This window comes from Pelobates fuscus, chromosome 7 (assembly GCF_036172605.1).
Source record: "Pelobates fuscus isolate aPelFus1 chromosome 7, aPelFus1.pri, whole genome shotgun sequence".
NCBI lineage: Eukaryota > Metazoa > Chordata > Amphibia > Anura > Pelobatidae > Pelobates > Pelobates fuscus.
In genome coordinates, this window is record NC_086323.1 from 13,390,361 (window position 1) to 13,413,008 (window position 22,648).

General features: G+C 41.3%; 1 protein-coding gene and 4 non-coding genes across 5 annotated transcripts in view; 1 reads left to right on the top strand and 4 right to left on the bottom strand.

Annotated features, from left to right (window-relative positions):
* BEST4 (bestrophin 4) overlaps positions 1 to 3,972 on the top strand; it is a 45,174-nt gene extending 41,202 nt beyond the window's left edge. The window contains exons 7-8 of the mRNA XM_063427169.1: positions 2,326 to 2,480; positions 3,343 to 3,972. Coding sequence (XP_063283239.1) covers positions 2,326 to 2,480; positions 3,343 to 3,775 — 588 coding nt within the window. The 3' untranslated portion in view covers positions 3,776 to 3,972. The remainder of the gene's footprint in view (positions 1 to 2,325; positions 2,481 to 3,342) is intronic.
* Positions 3,973 to 20,633: 16,661 nt separating this feature from the next.
* Positions 20,634 to 20,761, bottom strand: LOC134570039 (small nucleolar RNA SNORA35). Its single transcript, XR_010084691.1, has one exon. It is a non-coding gene; the product is annotated as a small nucleolar RNA SNORA35 (small nucleolar RNA).
* A 364-nt stretch (positions 20,762 to 21,125) lies between these two features.
* On the bottom strand, positions 21,126 to 21,194 carry LOC134570007 (small nucleolar RNA SNORD38). Its single transcript, XR_010084661.1, has one exon. It is a non-coding gene; the product is annotated as a small nucleolar RNA SNORD38 (small nucleolar RNA).
* Positions 21,195 to 21,688: 494 nt separating this feature from the next.
* On the bottom strand, positions 21,689 to 21,757 carry LOC134570005 (small nucleolar RNA SNORD38). The gene has a single exon (XR_010084659.1). It is a non-coding gene; the product is annotated as a small nucleolar RNA SNORD38 (small nucleolar RNA).
* An 810-nt stretch (positions 21,758 to 22,567) lies between these two features.
* Positions 22,568 to 22,636, bottom strand: LOC134570006 (small nucleolar RNA SNORD38). Its single transcript, XR_010084660.1, has one exon. It is a non-coding gene; the product is annotated as a small nucleolar RNA SNORD38 (small nucleolar RNA).
* Between the last annotated feature and the right edge of the window lie 12 nt (positions 22,637 to 22,648).

Here is a 22,648-nt window from a genome sequence, read left to right on the forward strand (position 1 = left end):
ATTTTTTTTTTTTTTTAAAGGGGCCCGGTCGCGCTATTACAGCGCTGACCGGTCCCCTGAAGATAATAGGGCCCATTGGGTGGCCCTAAATGCTTGGGCCACCTGATGGGTCCCGGTGCAGATGCACCGGCGTCAGTTCCGCTGATACACATGGGGCCAGGGCCGCCGGGCCTGTGACAATTGTCACGGTTGTCATGCCCTGATGGCGGCCCTGTGTGCCAGTCTGTTATAGTGGGATACCTAGCTCAGCCTTCCTACTGGGCATTGCTATAAGGAAGGTTAAAAAAGGGGAAAAAAAGGTGGGGAGGGGAATTGAGGAGGGAGAAGAGGGGAGCTGACGCACAGATGAGAAATCATATTATGCGCAAACAGAGAAGTCGTCTGAATATCACCGAAAGAGGAGACCTTCGTTTGTTCCTTACGAAAATCGAACCAGATATCAAATATTTAGTCTCGCAGCATCAACCTCAAGGATCTCATTAATCACTAGTAAAGGTAATTTCAATTTACTTTATTGTTTTCTCATTAAACTTTATTAAGTAAAAAACATTATAAACATGCATTAATTGGAAATAAAAAGATAAATGAACGTACATTTTTTTTTAAAAAACACACCCTCCTTTCGAAAAAAAATATTCTGCACTTGTGCGAAAACTGGTGGGCGGTAAGGAAAATTTTTCAACCAAAAAGATGCATTAGTGGGCGGTAGTTAGAAAAAGGTTGACTACCACTGATGTAGCCTAACAAGGCTTGTCAGAAAGATCCCACTAAGTGGAGCTGCACAATATAGTTAGATATAATTGTATTTATGTGTCAGAGATAAGATACAATACAAAGTATCTGAGCAGTTCAACTGAAGGGGGTTCTTCTACAGTCAATATAAGCTCAGTCTATAATAGTAATAGCGAATGAACGTGCTCAATTGCAATCTCTTCAATAGTTCTTGTGTAAATATATGTACAAATAGTGCTAAATGTAAGCCATATCAGCATACTAAATTCGTATTGAAACGATCATAAGTAAATCCGCTTAATTGTAAAGGTTGAGATGCAGCGTTTTCTAATACATGCCTAGTAATCTTGATCCAAGATCTAAATACTGGTAATCAGGTGTAGACAAGGTAGTGAAAAGTAAGAATAGTGCCTTCAAGGGCACCCGGTATAGGATAGGCAGTAAAGAAATACAGAGTGCTGATGCTGTTAAGTAACGAACCGAGGCAGTAATAGATGAAGAGATACTACAAGTTCAAACACTAATTGCTACTAATACCCTGGTCGGTATACGAGTCTATTGTGTCCCACACGGCTGTTCGCCATCTAAGTCCCGAATGAATAATCAAGCCTGTGGTAAATGTTCGCTCTAAGGGAAAAAGATGCCAGGGGACACCAAAGACGAAGCTTAGCAATGCCAGAATGTCGCGCCCCGACGCGCGTTTCGCCTAACTTAAAGGGTCATCAGGGGGAACTGATTTACCAGTATCCCGGGGTTTAAAAAGCCCGCCCTTGAGTATAAAAATGCACACTCACCTTTATTAGAGCCCTCTAAAGGCTCTTTGCTTATGACCTGGGGTGGAATAATTTACACTCTTGGGATAAAGGTGCAGACTTCTTTCTTTCTATAGGTTTGTAAAATCCTTGTCGTAGATATGATAACAAAATATGAAATATTGTGCACACGGTGTGCACTCCCTATTGCAGGTAACATATGCATACATGCCATAGGGAGATACATTACACTCTATTATTGCAATAATTATTGACCCAATTTGGATTTATTTACTTTACTTTTTTTTATGTGGCGGCCCGTTAACAAGCGCGGTCCAACCACCAAATAAATATTGCGGCAGCACCGAGGGTTTGTAACTGTTTGCCCACTGGCTGCTAGCACTGCGAGTGGACATGTAGTTCTTAAAAATATCAATTCACTTGCCAAAAAGCCACTGAATGATAATTTGCAAAGGGACATCCTACCGGATTCATTCTGTTTATCATCGGCCGCCATAAGGTGGTTGAGAAATCTCCGATTCCAGTACTGTAAATTGGTTTGGATGTGAAAATCACTGATTTTCTGAAATCATCTGAACCAATGTTACAGAATCAGTCAGACCGACCAAATCCTGACCACTTTTAGTAAATATGAAAATGCGGTAATTCTCATCGGGTTTTGTCCAATCTGACAATATCTGATGTCTAGTGAATAATCCTGACATAAAATATGACCATCATAGTAGCACACTAACCCGGGCCAATGATAACCTTTTATAGTATTGCGATAGGTTGCTTCTAGCTTGCTCCTGTGATTTGATGCCACATGCTTTCCTTGCAGGTTTCCTTATTGTCTGTGGATGATATGTATCAAAATCTGCCTCCGATGGAGAAGGACAAGTATTGGGATGACCAAAATGCTGCTCCACCTTATACTATCGCTACAGCTGCCGAGACCCTCAAACCATCATTTATGGGTTCTGCTTTCGATATGCGGTAGGAGAGTTTTCTGCCACTTAATTTCATGTATTTACTTTCCCTTCTCAAAAAAAACAAACAAAAAAAAACCCCACCAATAGCATGAAAGCCCCTCCTGATGGTGTGGATTAAACTTATAGGATCTCTCCAAACCCCTAAAGAACTTCAGCTAACATGTTTTAGGGGCAAAGAGCGTCCTCTCTTTGTCACTTTATAAAAGTGCCAATTTCCAGAAAAATCATAATTTTATAAAATGTCTAGGTTGCACCCTCCCTGCCGTCAGTCAAACAGCTGTCAGTGTTTTTCCAAATCGCTGTGTGCCCCAGCACAAACTTATCATAGAAAATTGTGGATTCAATGCTTTTCTATGAGATGCATTGCAGACACAGCAAGATGTGTCCTGTGTCCATTGTATCTGTATTGGCTGCTAGATCATCAGTAGTAACATTCTCCTAGTGAGGGACTCTCTCACCACTTGATTTCAGGTAAGTTAACCTTATATCTAAGGCAGCAGGAGGACGGATAATATAAATAGTCTTCAAAGCATTCCAGTATTACAAATAAAGGTTTTTTTTAAACCTCACATGGCTGTTATGTGAGGTTGCAGGAGATATTTGTATGGCTCCGTGTGGCCCTTGATGTAAACTGAGGTCATTCCCAGTCACTGGCATTTATCAATGATGCAATGGCATCTGTCACTGGGGGCTGGGGCTACTGTCATTGAAGCCAATGGCCTGTGCACATACACTTATAGAGAGATTGCCCAAATATATTTTACTAACACTTTTATCAATCTTCCACATTTGGTGGACACTGATATCTCTGTCAGTTGGTTTGTCAGAACCTTGTATCGTACTAAACCATGTATTTTATGTTTCAGCTATGTAGGAGACTCAGAACAGGTACCCTACACCCCAAGCATGCCCCGTGCTCGTACTCCGATGCTCAGTCGTTTCCTCTCCTCTGCACCATCACCTGCTGTTAGCATGAAAAACTTCATGGGTCGTGGGGCGCGGGCTCACCCCGTCGTCCGATTTAAAGGAGAAGGTTATGCATCTCCCAACCCTAACTCCCGCTACGTTGATCAAGATACAGACTTTGTAAGACGCATCGACGAGGAGGAGACAACAGAAGATGAGAAGGAAAGTAGAGGCAGCGAGCCACCTACTCCTAGGCTTCTCCTAAAGGTGCCTCGCCGACTGCAAGCCTCGGAGAAACAGAAGAAGATGGAGCAGCCCAAGTCATCCCCTTTGCTAATCACTGTTAGCGAGCCATCTGATGAAAACATGGATTCAGACCAGGCTGAGTGCTAAAGACTAGCCTTTTTCCACCAGAAATCATAATTTCCCACATGGGAAATGGGGCAAAGAGTTACAGTGCCTCTTCTTAGTGTTATTGTGGGATATTAAGGGTCTGGCTACATACTGGCACAGTCCCATTCCATCCAGGCTCCATCCTGCTTTGATAGTGCCTGGGATCTATATCTTCAATGAATAAAAGGCCAACAATATTTTTTCCAGACCAGTACTGAAGGTTCCATTTAGATTCTTCCAAAGCTTTATCAAGGTTCAAGAAACTGAAATATAGCCTTCATTGCTAGCCTGGAATAAAAGTCCTTAGTACCCAGCAGCCATTAGTACCAACAAGTCAAGGCTCTGCTTAACCTACCACGAAACTTCACAAGTTAGACTGGATTTCTACAGATTAAGCAATTTTACTTTGATAATAAAATATGTAGAAAGAGCCGTTGTCTTGGTGTAAACCAGCAATGTCAAAGCTTTCAACCACTTCTACAAGATGTGCTAAATGTGAAAAAAAATGTATCCCACGAGCCACACTTAATCTGCCTTTCGATCCAAAACTGGTTTCACCCTGCACAGAAACACATTTCTCTACTAGGGTTTCACTCTATTCCTTTGTTCTCAACAAAGAGTTGAAAATGTCAGTTTCACATCCCTTCCCCTTCACTCTGGAAGTCTCTTTAAAGATTAGTCATCATGGATTTGATACAGCGTCCCTGAGTAGGAAGGAGGGAGGTCTCTGAGCATTTTATACGGATTCCTTGCAGTTGCAATAGCAGCCAATAGTATCCTGCACTCTACAGGTGTTTGGTACAACTGTACTTGCTGTATGTGGGTATTATGCCTCAAAACATATTTTTATATTGTGGTACAGTTTGTAAGGAACTACAACCCCATGATTGAATTAAGTTTATTAAAAATATCCATAAACAGGTTATTAAGCCATTTTTATTGATCTATTTTGTATTTAACAAAAATAGTGTTTCTGCTTTTATGGTAATATTTCAGGCAGATTGCAAGAAAAGATGCAATTTCTGAAAAATTATACATTTCTATTATGAATTAACAAATAATGGAAAAAGGAAAATTATGTAAATGTACAAAATTTTATTTGTTAAGAACAATCTAAACCCAGAATATTTGCTGTATTATATGCGATTGTGTTTGCTTAGCATCCAATGTTTCAAATAAATTATGTTTTTAAAAACAAAATCTTGTTAGAGAATGGATTTTATGGATCATTTAGAACTGTGTTGGGCCTTGTTGAAAGACTGCAGTACCAAAGTGGGCACTAGTCAGTGCTTGGCACATACCCATCGCTGGTGTCTGAGCATTTCTAAGCCAACTCCTATGTGTATACTAAGGTGGGAGCTTAATAAAGGGGAGGTACCCTTTGACAACTCGTCCCATAAGCTACTTACCCTGCATAGTACATATTCCTGTAACTAGCATGTAGAGCGCCATGCACAGGACAAGCAGAGCTCACTGACGACATTGCTCTACCTGCCTGCATTCTGTGCTTTGTGGCCAGGTTGAGGTACCAGGTGCACTTGTGGTCTGCCACAATGCCCAGGAATTTTTACTGCAATAAAATACACATATTTGTATTCAGAAATGTCTCACGAGTAAAGCAGTACCCCCCGTGTATAGGTTTTATGGGGTTTTGGAAAGTTACAGGGTCAAATATACGACTTGTCCATTACATTTTATTTCTACGTAGAAATCTGTCAGATTAGTTTGCGGTGTCTAGGTTGCCTTTGAGACCGTATGGCAGCCCAGAAATGAAAATTACCCCCATCATGGCATACCATTTGAAAAAGTAGACATCCCAGGGTATTTAAAATGGAGTATGCCTAGTCTTTTGTAGTAGCCACTTGGGCACAAACCCTAGCCAAAGTTAGTGTTCAGATTTATTTTTTACATTTTTCACATAAAAACTGTACTTTTACTGATAATATTATTGTCAGCATATTATTATTATTATTATTGCCATTTATATAGCGCCAACAGATTCCGTAGCGCTTTACAATATTATGAGAAGGGATTTAACTATAAATAGGACAATTACAAATAAACTTATAGGTTGAAGAGGACCCTGGTCAATCGAGCTTACATTCTATAGGAGGTGGGGTGTAAAACGCATATATTTTACTGCTTTGAAACACTCCTAGCTCTGTTCAGTGATGTCTCACAAGCAAAACGGTACACGCCATGTATAGGTTCTATGGGGTTTTGGAAAGTTACAGGGATATATATACGACTTTTATGTGTTTACACAATCAAATTTGGCAAAGTGATTTTCTGGGCCTATCTCGCCTTTGAGAGAGCATGGCAGCCTGGGTAATAACATTTCCACTATTATGGCATACCATTTTCAAAAGTAGGCAACCCAGAGCATTCAAAATGGCATAATTTGAAATGTTTGGTCTAGCCACTTTATCAGAAATGAAGGGCCCACATAGCGATTATTGTTTTATTTGTGCAATTTCACACACATGAACTCACTTTTCACAGGACATTTCATATTCCTGATACCAGTTATTGCAACAAAGCCTCCCTATTTTTATTTAACATTGTCTCCTGAATATAACAGTACTCCCATTTACCATATTTTCTTTTTTTTGTGGGGAAGTCACAGAAATATTAGATGTCCATTTCAAAGTTAGAATTTTGACAAAGTGATTTTCTGGGCCTATCTCGCCTTTACAGAGAGTATGGCAGCCTGGGTAATAACATTTCCACCGTTATGGCATACCATTTTCAAAAGTAGGCAACCCAGAGTATTCCAAATTGCATAATTTGAGATGTTTGGTCTAGCCATTTTAACAGAAATGCTGGGCCCATGTAGAGATTTTGCCTTTTCACACACATGAATTGCATTTTCACAGGAAATGTCATAAGCCTGATATTTGTTAGTGCAATAAAACCTCAGTATTTCGATTTAACACGGTCTTCTGAATATAACGGTACCCACATGTACCGTTTTTCCAGGTTTTTATTATATCACAGGAATAGAACAGCACCCCCAAATACACTTTGATCTGAAGGCAGAGAGATACAGAGAGATCTTTGATCTCACACAGAGAGTTAATGTGTGAAATGTTTGAGAAGTTTAACCCCTTAAGGACACATGACATGTGTGACATGTCATGATTCCCTTTTATTCCAGAAGTTTGGTCCTTAAGGGGTTAAATAAATAAATAAATTAGCAATTTTATTTCAGTGCTAATCAAAGCATTAACCTTGTGATTAAAGTTTCTTTTTTGGGGGAGGTCACATTTCAAGTACTACAAATGTAGTACTTTTAGTTGCTTGCTGTAACCACTTTAGAATGGCCAGCGTAAACAGGGACAGGCCAAGGTCAGGAAGAATCTAGAACTCAGAGTAGTCGGTAAAAGAAGCCAATAGGTCGGTACAGGCAGCTAACAAAGCATGGTCAGGACAAGCCGAGGTCAGAAATCCAGGGAAATCAAGCAAACAAACCGCCAAAGTCCCATACAGAGTGATTTAGTAGTTAAAGGGACACTATAGTTACCAGAACAACTTCAGCTTATTGAATTTGTTCTGGTGAGTAGAATCATTACCTTCAGGCTTTTTGCTGTAAATACTGTCTTTTCAGAGAAAATGCAGTGTTTACATTACAGCCTAGTGATAACGTCACTGGCCACTCCTCAGATGGCTGTTAGAGATCCTTCCCGGGTCATAGCTGCCTAAAATGCATCCAAACATTCAGTGTCTCCTCCCTCTGCATGGAGAAACTGAACTTTCCTCATAGAGATTCATTGATTCTATTCATCTCTATGAGGAGATGCTGATTGGCCAGGGCTGTGTTTGAATCATGCTGGCAGTGCCCCTGATCTGCCTCTTTGTCAGTCTCAGCCAATCCTATGGGGAAGCATTGTGATTGGATCAGGCTACCACTTCTGATGATGCCAGCAGACTGTGGTTTTTTTGTTTTTTTTTAGGCAAACAGCATGCAGAGTTACAGCTTCAGGCTTGAATACAGTAAGATTGTGCTATATTTATGGAGGCATGAAGGGCCATGGGGGGCTAGATGATGGTTTTAACACTATAGGGTCAGGAACTGAAACATGTATTCCTATAGTGATCCTTTCAGCTCTGTATGGTAGACTTTGAAACAGTCTGCTATGCAGAGGGTGGGTAGAGATGGGCAGGTTGGGCAATAATAACTGGAGACCTTTCGGACTCCTTTCTTGTAGCAAACACAGCACTTTCTTGGGGAACTTTTTTACTGGAGGTGGGTGGGATTCGGGAAGGGAAGTGTTTGCCACAAAGTCTTTGGAGATCTCCTGATTCCAAAGTGTGATTGGGGGGCTGAATAAATAACATATGGGATAAAAGGCTTAGCATGAATTCTAGGAAAGGGCAGGGCTTACCTATGACCTCTTTTTTATAGAGGACATAGGCATTGAAAACGGCAATCTAGCTCACATAGATTGCAATTTTCTTGTACCAGGTCCTAGTTTTTCGGTTTACCAGATAGGGCTGTATGCATTAGTCAGCCAAGCCTACTCCCCACATAAACCTGCTGTAGTCTACAATGCACTTTGTTTTTTCCAGATGCTCAGTGCCACCTCTCACAGACACTGGCACTGTACTTTCGTTGTGCATCGTAGACAGCATGTATACATCCTTCCTATCTCTGAAGCAAAGGGCAAGCAACTCATCCTTGCGGAGGGCTGAAGAGGAACCTCCACTTCTACCTCTTGCCAAGATTTGGGGGAAACCCCTGTGATTCTTCCTCACTGTGCCACAGGTTAAGGTTTCAAAACAATATACATTTTTAAATAATTCTATACTGACATAGTAATTGTCAACCCATAGCCCGTATCCCTTATTTAACAAGGGATGGATTAGATCCCAAACAATCTTGCCACTTATACCCACAGAATCATGGCATCCTGGTGGATCAAGATGGCTATCCTTCCCCTGGTAAATACAAAACACCCATGTGTAACCAGTACAGGATTTGCATAATTTATAAAATGTAACGTCATATCGGAACCGCGTAGATGGTATGTATTCTTTGAAGAGCAGCCGACCTTTGAATTTCATTAGTGATTCGTCAATTGAAATATTTTTGCCGGGGACATAATTTGAAAACGGAATGCACCGAAGTGCTTGGTTCCCAACAAGGGGAATTAGAGTGTGGCTGTAGAACTCCGTAGGGGGTAACCCTTGTATGAATACACAAAACAGAGAGAATCGGCGTATTCCCTGGCAAAAAAAGGGCCTCAGGAGCGCCGGAGGGAGGAGCTCTGCAGCTGTTGTGCTGCTTTAAATAAACGTCTAAAATTATTTAATCGCGGGTATCATTCAAAACATGATCCCAAATGAAAAATAAAATATACACAAATAATAATATATACACAAATAAAACTTAGAAAACCATCACCGTACTATACACATAAGGGTGGGTCTGAAAAATAGAGAGTGGCCCGTAGGCAACCCGTAGTGTGGGTGGTGCTGGCAGGGGACACAGCGACTGCTAACACAGTGTGGTGCATGAAGGACTGTTAATCCTGAAAAGCCCAACCAACCATAAGCTGTCTCAGGTCCCTTAACTTCAGCGTGTAGAAAACTCCCCGCCAGTAAGGCAGGTACAAATCAGGCTACCCCCTCTAAGGAAAAAGGGTATCTCTAAAAGAACAGAGAGACACCTTCTACCAACTTGTTGCACATAAACCCCAGAGCGTCAGCCCAGTAAAGATTAGGGACTAGCCCGGTAAAGTAACTGCCAAAGTTGTCTTAGTAGTCATAGAGGTTATAGTCGACCTGATTCATATTAGCCCAGATATGAGCTATGTGGATTCAGTACTCTCTAGTAAAGTCAGGTAGCGGCTTATCTGGAACATAGTATCTTTTCTGTGAACCAGGAGATACACAGTGACAACTTTCTGTATCCCATAGAGGACTGTAGTGGACCTGTTAGGGAAGGAAAAAGATTTCTATCCTCATATCTGCCTAAGCTCTTGTGTAAATAACCTCTGCTTAGTGCGTTTGATTGTCCAGAAAGTTAGCCAGGATACTGCTGCTGAAAAGGAAAAAGGATTTCTACACTTCACGCTACAACTTGATAACACTGACATGGGTCAGGCATCACTAACACTCTCAGCCCTCCCTCAGTGGTCACATCAACTGTGCAGGTGAAACATCTAAAAATAAAAACGAAAAAACGACCTAACGTCCGTTTCGGCGCTGTTAGAGCGCCTTTTTCAAAGGTGAACCGGCTTTGTGCCTTACAGGGTTTAAATACCCAGACCAATCGTGCTAGTAGCCAATCACGGCGCTGGGCGTGTCTTGCCCTTTCGCGCCCGATTATCTAACGCTTTGGCGCCTGTCAATCATGTTTACATCCGCCCACGTGGGTGTAGAAGGGGGGCGGAGCCTCACGAAGGTGTCAGTGACTGACTGTCAGTGGAGAAACTCCTCCCCCGTATGTAAGCATACCGACGGCTAATTCTTTGCGTTATTGCCTACCTCTATTACATCGCAGGCTGTCCTGTATATGTTCCCCAAACAGCGGTAAAAGGGCTTATCAACATACCCCCCTCATATCACTACTGTAGTTCTTGTAATTAAGCAGATGAACATTCATATGGCTGAAAACACATATTATCAATGTTACACAGAGCCTGTGGACCTCAAAAAACAGGGGGATTATCTTTGCTACCATTGCACATCGTAGATATGTGAAGAAGGGAGCATGGTATTATTCTTATTATCACAGTGACACTGATTTTGATTATTGGGGGGCTTAGTATAGATGGGGAGCCCTTACTTTACTTATGAATAGGAAAAAATCCTATTTGAGGATGGGGGCTACAGCACTTATGTTAAAGATTTTTGCCATTTGGTCCACCCATTACAATGAAAGGGAGAACATAGAGGACAGCAATATAAGTGGATAGGCACTATCTGGTTACTTGCTATATGGTCAGTAAGCAGGCACCCGGTAAATCACGCTTCATGTATACATAGAGTAGTATCTGTGCGCATGGAGACATTAGTTAGAGACTGGACAACACAAATCTATATACATATATACACAGTGAGGCTCATCATGTTTCAATAAAAGGTGTGTAGGTAAAACCTTCGTTTAGACCCTTTGGGGCTAGTGTATCGAATTTGTATATCCAATAACACTCCCTTCTTTTAAGGGTTTGGTCTAAATCTCCACCTCTTTTACCCAGTTGGATTTTCTCTATCCCCGCAAATCTGATACATCTGGGGGTGTCCATATGGTTGGATCTGACGTGTCTGGCAACTGGCGTGTCTCTGTTGGAAGTTATGGAATGGACGTGTTCCATAATCCGTCTCTTAAATGGGCGTATGGTTTTGCCCACATATTTCATCCCACATTTACAGGTGAGTAGGTAAATCATTCCTTGAGTATTACAGTTAAAAAACTGTTTTATAGGAATTTCTACGGAGTTGTTATGGTTAGTGAGAGTTTTCGACCCTTTAGCTATAAAGGTACACGCAACACATTTCCCACATTGGTACGTGCCGTGTACAGTCATCCAGGTCTTGTTAGTCTTGTTGGATGTGGAAAGGTAGCTGGGTACGAGCATTTCTTTCATATTCTTTCATATTCTTATATGAAAGAAATGCTCGTACCCAGCTACCTTTCCACATCCAACAAGACTAACAAGACCTGGATGACTGTACACGGCACGTACCAATGTGGGAAATGTGTTGCGTGTACCTTTATAGCTAAAGGGTCGAAAACTCTCACTAACCATAACAACTCCGTAGAAATTCCTATAAAACAGTTTTTTAACTGTAATACTCAAGGAATGATTTACCTACTCACCTGTAAATGTGGGATGAAATATGTGGGCAAAACCATACGCCCATTTAAGAGACGGATTATGGAACACGTCCATTCCATAACTTCCAACAGAGACACGCCAGTTGCCAGACACGTCAGATCCAACCATATGGACACCCCCAGATGTATCAGATTTGCGGGGATAGAGAAAATCCAACTGGGTAAAAGAGGTGGAGATTTAGACCAAACCCTTAAAAGAAGGGAGTGTTATTGGATATACAAATTCGATACACTAGCCCCAAAGGGTCTAAACGAAGGTTTTACCTACACACCTTTTATTGAAACATGATGAGCCTCACTGTGTATATATGTATATAGATTTGTGTTGTCCAGTCTCTAACTAATGTCTCCATGCGCACAGATACTACTCTATGTATACATGAAGCGTGATTTACCGGGTGCCTGCTTACTGACCATATAGCAAGTAACCAGATAGTGCCTATCCACTTATATTGCTGTCCTCTATGTTCTCCCTTTCATTGTAATGGGTGGACCAAATGGCAAAAATCTTTAACATAAGTGCTGTAGCCCCCATCCTCAAATAGGATTTTTTCCTATTCATAAGTAAAGTAAGGGCTCCCCATCTATACTAAGCCCCCCAATAATCAAAATCAGTGTCACTGTGATAATAAGAATAATACCATGCTCCCTTCTTCACATATCTACGATGTGCAATGGTAGCAAAGATAATCCCCCTGTTTTTTGAGGTCCACAGGCTCTGTGTAACATTGATAATATGTGTTTTCAGCCATATGAATGTTCATCTGCTTAATTACAAGAACTACAGTAGTGATATGAGGGGGGTATGTTGATAAGCCCTTTTACCGCTGTTTGGGGAACATATACAGGACAGCCTGCGATGTAATAGAGGTAGGCAATAACGCAAAGAATTAGCCGTCGGTATGCTTACATACGGGGGAGGAGTTTCTCCACTGACAGTCAGTCACTGACACCTTCGTGAGGCTCCGCCCCCCTTCTACACCCACGTGGGCGGATGTAAACATGATTGACAGGCGCCAAAGCGTTAGATAATCGGGCGCGAAAGGGCAAGACACGCCCAGCGCCGTGATTGGCTACTAGCACGATTGGTCTGGGTATTTAAACCCTGTAAGGCACAAAGCCGGTTCACCTTTGAAAAAGGCGCTCTAACAGCGCCGAAACGGACGTTAGGTCGTTTTTTCGTTTTTATTTTTAGATGTTTCACCTGCACAGTTGATGTGACCACTGAGGGAGGGCTGAGAGTGTTAGTGATGCCTGACCCATGTCAGTGTTATCAAGTTGTAGCGTGAAGTGTAGAAATCCTTTTTCCTTTTCAGCAGCAGTATCCTGGCTAACTTTCTGGACAATCAAACGCACTAAGCAGAGGTTATTTACACAAGAGCTTAGGCAGATATGAGGATAGAAATCTTTTTCCTTCCCTAACAGGTCCACTACAGTCCTCTATGGGATACAGAAAGTTGTCACTGTGTATCTCCTGGTTCACAGAAAAGATACTATGTTCCAGATAAGCCGCTACCTGACTTTACTAGAGAGTACTGAATCCACATAGCTCATATCTGGGCTAATATGAATCAGGTCGACTATAACCTCTATGACTACTAAGACAACTTTGGCAGTTACTTTACCGGGCTAGTCCCTAATCTTTACTGGGCTGACGCTCTGGGGTTTATGTGCAACAAGTTGGTAGAAGGTGTCTCTCTGTTCTTTTAGAGATACCCTTTTTCCTTAGAGGGGGTAGCCTGATTTGTACCTGCCTTACTGGCGGGGAGTTTTCTACACGCTGAAGTTAAGGGACCTGAGACAGCTTATGGTTGGTTGGGCTTTTCAGGATTAACAGTCCTTCATGCACCACACTGTGTTAGCAGTCGCTGTGTCCCCTGCCAGCACCACCCACACTACGGGTTGCCTACGGGCCACTCTCTATTTTTCAGACCCACCCTTATGTGTATAGTACGGTGATGGTTTTCTAAGTTTTATTTGTGTATATATTATTATTTGTGTATATATTATTATTTGTGTATATTTTATTTTTCATTTGGGATCATGTTTTGAATGATACCCGCGATTAAATAATTTTAGACGTTTATTTAAAGCAGCACAACAGCTGCAGAGCTCCTCCCTCCGGCGCTCCTGAGGCCCTTTTTTTGCCAGGGAATACGCCGATTCTCTCGGGGACATAATTTTCAGAAAACTTGTCTGACAGGAGTTGGATAAAGGACCGAATTTTATAGAGCCTGTCAAATAGTAGGTCGTTTCTAGGGGGGGACAGTGAATTATCATTAAAATGTAGGAATCGCAGCAGTTGCATGTAGCGATCCCTCTGAATAACCTCAGGAAAAAGAGGGGTAGCCAGAATGCGTCGTTTGCTAGACATGTGCAATTAGTTTCGGTCCGAATATAAATTCGGATGAATTTCGGGCAATTCGGACATTCAGGTACTTCCGAATGTCCGAATTGCTGAAGTGCCGAGGTCCCGAAGTTCCGAAATTACTGAATTTCCGAAGTGTCAAAGTGCCGAAGCACAGTATTGCCTAAGTACTAATATACTTACCTAGTGGAAGAAGAAGAATGTTACATTGTATACAAGTTTAAATAAAAAGTATACAAACATAGCCAGGATTCACCTGTAAGCATTTGCAACACTTACAACAATCAAGTAACATACATTCCTATAAAATGTAAGTTACTTGGCCAGTTAATGTAATGACAGGAATGAATAAGTAGATAACTCCCTAATTCCCACGGTATTAGGGAGCTATCTACAAAAAGGCTGAAAGACCTAAATTGGTCTTTCAGACAAATTTACTAATACTAAGTAAAGTTTACTTAGTATTAGTAAATTATGCCCCTACTCACTATACCGCGAGTAGGGGCATGTCTATTAAACAGTGAGCCCCTGAGCGGCGGCTCTAAATTATAATAAGGGGGGGACCTAATGTCCTCCCCCCTGAGCGGTGGGTGGGGGACCTAAATTATAATAAGGGGGGACCTAATGTCCTCCCCCCTGAGCGGTGGGTGGGGGCCCTAAATACTAATAAGGGGGGGACCTAAGGTGGGGGCGGCGGGTGGGGGCCCTAAATCCTAAAAAGGGGGGGGACCTAATGTCATCCCCGAGTGGTGGGTGGGGGCCCTATATACTAATAAAGGGGGGTGGACCTAATGTCCTCAATCCTGGCCCCAACCCCTGAGCGGTGGGTGGGGGACCTATATACTAATAAAGGGGGGGACCTAATGTCCTCCCCCCTGAGCGGCAGGTGGGGGCCCTAAATACCAATGGGAGGGACCTATTGTCCTCCCCTCCGGCCCCCACCCCTGAGCGGCGGGTGGGGGCCCTAAAAAAATTGTCCCCCCCAGGTGACTAGGGGTCTCCAAACCCCTAGTCACCCCCTCCCCCCCTAAAAATAATGAGGGGGGGGACCTTTAACTAAGAACCTGTAAAAAAAAAATAATAACTTACCATTCAATGTTTTCTTTCTTGTAAAATCTTCTTTTTTCAGACCCAAAAAAGGCCAAATAAAAAACCATAATAAACGACGCAATTAAAAACAAAACAAAAAAAAAACGAGCGCAAAAAAAAAAATCCATCTTCACCCATGGAGGGCTCCGCGCAGACTGAGCTCTGCAGGGCGGGGGAAGGCTTATAAATCCTTGCCCCGCCCTGCAATTAGGCTCAGAGCACTCTGATTGGTGGGTTTAAGCCATCCAATCAGAGTGCTCTGACAGGTAAATGAAGAGACTGACAGGTAAGTCTCTACATTTACCTGTCACAGCACTCTGATTGGTTGGTTTGAAATCCACCAATCAGAGTGCTCTGTGTCATTTTACACAGCGTGGGAAAGTTCTTTGGAATTTTCCCACGCTGTGTAATTTGACTCATAACACTCTGATTGGTGGATTAAGTAACCACAGGCTGCTCACTGTTTACTAGACATGCCCCTACTCGCGGTATAGCGAGTAGGGGCAAAATTTACTAATACTAAGTCATTTTTACTTAGTATTAGTAAATTGGTCTGAAAGACCAATTTAGGTCTTTCAGCCTTTTGGTAGATAACTCCCTAATACCGTGGGAAGTGCCGAAGTCCCGAAATGCCGAATTTCTGAAGTGTCGAACTGCCGAAGTTTTGAAGTGCCGAAGTCCCGAATTGCGAAAATTCCGAATGCCGAACCGAAAATTTTCCCCATGCACATGCCTATTGTTTGCTCCAGTAGGACCTGATACTGGGATTTTTAACTATACCCAGCACTAGGATTAAAGCCCAAAACCGCTGCATCTCTGCAACATCCATGGTTTGCCACATATTCCTGCGACTATGATGGGACCCCGGATGTACAGAGAGTTACTGCATAGCAAACAAAATCATTTACTGAGCCATGAGCTCAAATACATCGTGCGACATAAAGAGCTCAAAATAACGAATTGGCTTCGTTATGCCAGGTATAACAGTGAACGGCGGTATTTCTGGGGCCATCATAATTGGAGGCACCCAGTCTGTCTGGCATTGGGCATTCTGAGCGTCCTCTTGTGGGTGGTGGTGGGGTACCATCACTTGAGGTCTCACTCAGAGGCTCAATGTCAGAGACAGTGTCACTATCACTGCCTGCCAGAATGGCATCACTTCCTCTGCAGAATAGCGATGTGCCATTCTAGGGGGACAAATTAATAAAAAACTAAGGGGGTAATTACCTATTATCTACCTGCCTAACACCCACTACCCACCCTCAAAAAATAAACGTACTGATCACAGTTTAGTAAGCTGCGATCAGTACTGAAAGTTATTTTTATTTTATAAAAATAAAACAAGTCAGCCTGATCAGTGAGCCCTCTGAACACAGATCACGGCAGCAGGGAAGGGGTTAAGGGAGATTTGGGTTGCTGCAACTGACACAAAGGGTCAAAACATTGTTTTAAAAGGTGTTTTTTTTTACCCCCCCAAAAAAATATTAATAATATAGTACAAGAGTACGAAAAGTCCTAATCAGGCTGATCACAGTTTTAATGTTGTGATGAGCACTGAAAGGGTTAAAAAAAACCTTTTTTTTACTTTTAAAACTTTTCCTCAACAAGAGCTGCTATCAGCAACGAAGTGAGGAGCAGAGACAGTGTCAGCCAGTGATTTAAAATCATTGGCTGACACTTTGTAACAGTGACTGGCTGTCACTGATCACATGCTGCAAATCGCAATCATTGGCCACCAGGGGACTGCCTGGGTTGCCAGGCATGCCCCGAGACCACGATCTGCATCGGGCGAATGGCGCTGGCCACGTGAGCGGCAGGCATGTTCTATGCCGCCGTTTACAGCCAGACCCTTAAGGACGGCATAGAACGCCCGCTGTCCTTAAGGGGTTAGTGACTATCTAGTAGACAGCCATGGCAGTTTCTATAAAACGTTTTTAAGATTGCAGTACTGAGGGAACAGAGACACTGTACACAGATCACTTCAAAAACACAAAATGGTCTGGGTGCCTATAATATCCCTTTAAAACCATCCAGCTAGATTTAATCTACAAGGGCTGCTCAGGGTCACCTCTGTTTAGGTGAAAGCAGCATTTAATTAATGACACAAAGTACCAAAATAACTACAGCCCAGTGCTAGTAAACAGTTTGACAGACATACCCAGGTCATCCAAGTGCCCATGCTGCTTATAGTCTCCTCCATACAGCTCATCAACATGGGCACAAATAACAGACAAGAAAATATCCCAAACAATAGAGGGAATTAGCATTGATGCTGTTAGGTTTGGGCTATAATGATACAAAGTGCACATATGGCATACAGCAGGACACATGCAGATGGACAAACGTGTATCTTTTTACATTCTATTAATTCTCTGATATTTGATGAAAGTGTTATTACACCAATTTGACTAGCTACTGTATACACAAACTAGTTTTTATGTGGTAACACAAGCCCACACGAATATTCAATGAGCTTCATAGCAAAAACAGAAAAAAACAATGTCACCAATTACTTTAAAAAACATACAGACCTGCTTACAGCCATGTATAGAGATGTATCTTGTTTTGAAGCATGTATGGAGGTATTACACCAGGAAACCATACACTCTTTTAGTATACATGCCTGTCTTTTTTATTTTCCCCTCTCTCAGCACTACTTTTGAAAACTAGTAAATCGATGTTCGTTCACAACAGATGGTATGAGTAGAATGTAGCAGTAGTGATACACAGAGTCCCCAACATTGAGTCCCCTTCCCACAGCTAAACCTGGATCATTTTTAGCTATGCCATGTTTACATTTTTAATTAAGTTGTTGGCTAATCTAGAGCACAGAGCTGAAGACTCACATTCTAAAACTTCTCTGAACTCACAGCCATCACCTGGGTTGCCAATATTTCACTGTAATACTGCTAGGGCTTCCTCTACCTAAGCTGGTGGTCCCCTTTCCTCTAGCAGGGTAAGATAAACTTCAGCATCTACAATATTCCTGCCCGGCCATCATGGGAGGTGTAGTCCAAAACATTGAGGGCCAAAGATTGCCTATCCCTGCTCTAGGCTGTTTAACCCCTTAAGGACCGGACTGTTTTTGCGATGTTGTACATTTGCGACCAGGCATCTTTTTGACACTTTTGTGGTGTTTGTGTTTAGCTGTAATTTTCCGCTCTCTCATTTACTGTTCCCATACAAATTATATATTGTTTTTTTCAGGACAAAAGGGGCTTTCTTTACATACCATTATTTATATAATGTCATGTAATTTAATTTTTAAAAAATGAAAAAAAATATGATGAAAAATTGAACAAAAAATACATGTTTTTTGACTTTTATGTGAAAACTCTTTTACTCATCTAGAAAAGCAGATGAAAAAAACTGCTAAATAGATTCAAAATTTTGTCCTGAGTTTAAAAATACCCAGTGTTTACATGCTTTTTGCTATTTTTTGGCATGTTATAGGGCTATAAGTACAAGTAGGATATTGCGGTTTCAAAACATACATTTTTAAAATGTATCAATAGTGACATTGTAACACTATTGTCTGTCATAAATCGCTGAATAACACCCCACATGTACATATTTTTTTTTTAAAGTAGACAACCCAGGGTATTCAATATGGGGTATGTCCAGACTTTTTTAGTAGCCACTTAGTCACAAACACTGGCCAAAGTTAGTGTTCATATTTGTGTGTGGAAAAAGTAAAAAACTAAATTGAACGCTAATTTTGGCCAGTGTTTGTGACTAAGTGGTTACTAAAAAAGACTGGACATACCCCATTTGCAATACCTTGGGTTGTCTTCTTTTGCAAATGGTATGCCATCATGGGGGTAATTCTCATTCCTGGGCTAGCATACGCTCTCAAAGGCAACATAACCAACCTGGCCATTTTCAATGTAAAAATATTTGACCCATATATTTGACCCTGTAACTTTCAAAAACGCTATAAAACCTTATACATGGGGGGTACTGTTATACTCAGGAGACTTTGCTGAACACAAATATTAGTGTTTCAAAACTGGAAAATGTATCACAACAATTATATCATCAGTAAAAGTTCTGTTTGTGTGTGAAAAATGCAAAAAAAAAGTCACTTTCACTGACAATATCATCGCTGATATGTTTTACTGTTTTGAATCACTAATATTTGTGTTCAGCGAAGTCTCCCGAGTAAAACAGTACCCCCCATGTACAGGTTTTAGGGTGTCGTAGAACGTTACAGGGTAAAATACAGTGATAGCAAATTAAATTCTCTGGACTTTCGGCCTGGGTTGGCAGGCAGGTCCCTTAAATTGCAATCAATAAAATAACTTAATTATGTAAAAATATTACATAAATATGCATGTAGAATTATATATATATATATAAATATATATATGCATATTTATATATTTGAAGTCTACGTGTATATTTATGTATATGGACATATGAATAGTCCGTATTCTATTTATTTATATATACACAATTCCATTCTAAGTGTATTTTGATATAAATATATATTATCAAAATACAGTAAGAATAAAATTTCGTATAGATAATTTTTTTACATGTTTAATTTAAATTACTTATTATTTGTATTTTATAATATATAGTTATATATTATATATACGTGTGCAATTTAATAAGTATTTTTATATTAATATAAAAATACACTTAGTATGACATTATATATGATATAGGTATAATATATGTCTATATATATATATACACACACATATATAATTTTTACTTTAACTTTTTTTCTGATTTTACACTGGCAGGGAGACTGCCTGTCAGCACAGACAGTCCCCCTGCAGGCAGACACATGGACACCTATTGTGACCCTGTTGAGCAATCACATGGCCACAGGGGTCCTAATCTGCCATGGGGAGACTGTCTGGGCTGCAGGCAGTCTCCCCACAACGGGAGCACCGCCGATCGCCGCTGGCAGGTAAGTAAATCTTAAAGTTAGGACGGTTCAGGACCGTCAGCAGTCGGCAATGGAAAAATGCTGATGACGGTCCTGCGTCCTTAAGGGGTTAAAGAAACTCCAGCTTACCAAAAGGTGCTTTAGAGGTCCGGAGTTGGTCATATCTGACTGTTTGAAAAAGTGATTACAATAGACAGCAGAACTTATTTCGGTGTTAACACCCCCCCCCCCCCCCCAAAAAAAACAGGGGGAGAAGACAACCATTTCCAGTCAGAGATTTGTACAAGTAACAGAAAATGTTAAGAGGTTTCAGGTGAACAAAAGCGTATATTTCCCCAATAAATATCAGACCCAAAAAAAAAAGGTCCCTTTAAGAATTACAGGTTTTAATTTAAATGCAGTGGGGGAGGTTATCCATGTAAACACACAGAAACGGTCTACTTCCCATTCTACAACAGACTTGTGAGCAAGTTCTTACCTCATGTGAAAAACAAATCAAATTCTTGTTAACCTAGGCCAAAATGAATTGATCATCACGTAAAGACCAGACAGATCAATTCTTTCAGGTGTAGATTAAAGGAATTTTCATTCAGCACACGTGGTTAAGATTAGAGTATTCTTTACTAAACTTTCCCTTGGCATAGAGTCCGTAGTCACTGTGTGTACCCAACTATCGGAAGGGACAGGTCACCACAGAACCTGGCCTTTCTGCTCGAAGGGATTTTACTCTGGCACCGAACATAAACCCCCAAAGCCAAAAAGACTAGGAGACATTTATCAGTGCAAACATTGCATTTATCATGGGATATGAGGGTGGAGACGTCCTAGCTAGCAGTACTGGTGTAGGTAAGAGAGAAGCGGAAACCAGGAGACAGTGAATATTTTATTTAATTCATGTATAGGAGTGAGTAATGGCTTGGGCATCAACAGACTCCAGGCAGACAACCTACAACGAAAGAAACAAAGTATTAAAAGTGACACTTGTTTTAAGCAATGCAACATGTAAACTATAGAGCAGGGGTACCCAAATGGTAGATCTCAAGAGGTTTGAAGACTACAGCTCCCATAATGCATTGTCATTTAAAAGCATCATGGGAGCTGTAGCTTTAGAATATCTAGGGATCTACCTTTTGGTAGCCCTGCTAGAGTATTCTTCAGATAGGCAAGTCTCATCGCTGAACTTCAGTAGCAGAACTGGACAAAGGTATCATCATTAGAAGACATAGGCATGAGTTCCAAGAAGTCAATCGACTTCACACCAATGTTAAAGAGAGAATGGGCAATTTATATTTACCTTTCCCATTGTGCAGCGAGTTAAATATCCACAGCAGCTGGGCCTAGCGCAAACAAGAGCCCTGTAATAGAATACAATGTTTGTTATAAGTGCAACATTTTCTGTCAATAAAACCTAAGAAAAAAATTGTGAACAGGAAGAATTATTTGATTAGTGATAAGATGAGGAACAGCGGAGAATACAGAGGTTTCATGCGCAGTTTGAATAAAGGATTTTATAAAGGTATCTACCCAGGTATCTCCTGTGAGCAGTTAATCCAGTGATAACATAGGGATATTCACTAACATAACAAGAGGACAGATGACTAGAGGCAGCTAGAGCACCAGTACAAAAGAGACTCAGGGCTGGATTCTTAGTTACTAAAAAAAAAAAAAACTAGTCAATACAAGACTATTAATGAATAAGTCATGGCGTAAGTCTTCCTCAGAAAGCCATTTTCATCTCTTTACAATCAGTAGCAGAACTGGACAATAGTTATCATCATAAGAAGCTCACACCATGTGACTTGGAAAGGGTTAGACTTCACAGGAACATGAAGTCATGGCAGATCAGATAGATTATAAGGGAATTGGCATGAATTAACTCTTCAGGACACTCACCTTACTGGCACAGGAGAGAACAAGCAGCACCGGACCTGGAAGAAGAAATAGAGAGCAATTAGCCATTGAACATGGGTCCAGAAGCCCTTAATGCATGGAGCTAGGAGTATTCAGTTCTCCAAGGTTGTATCTACAGAGGAAATTCAGCTTTTTGCAGAAAAATAAAGAGCTTTATTATCTATAGTCTGTCAAGCAGGGAAAACAGTTAGCAATAACAGGAGATCCTCATCTGATCCCAGACTCCCTCCATGATAGACAGCAGAGACCCTGCTCCTAAATGGCCAGCCACAGCTACCAAGGGCTTACCCAGCCATGTGAGCCCAGGCTCCCTCCATGATAGACAGTAGAGATCGGACTGCTACCAGGGGGTCACCCTTCCATGTAATGCCAGCCGAACACCAAGCTCGATGGTAGGGACCATGATGATTGACTCTGCTTGAAACTCCAGGACTGAAAGAACAACCAGGGGACACTTTATATAGTGGTCAAATCCCACGAGACCCTCAATGTAATCCAGTGATTACATAGGGATATTAACTAACATAACAAGAGGACAAATGACTAAAGGCAGCTAGAGCTGGGGAGATTGGAGAACCAGTTCAAGTTCATTGTACAATGAGACTCAGGGCTGGATTCTTATTTATTGAAAAACAACTAGTCAATACAAAACTAACTAATGAATAAGTCATGGTGTAGGTCTTCCTCAGAAAGCCATTTTCATCTCTTTACAATCAGTAGCAGAACTGGACAATAGTTATCATCATAAGAAGCTCACACCAT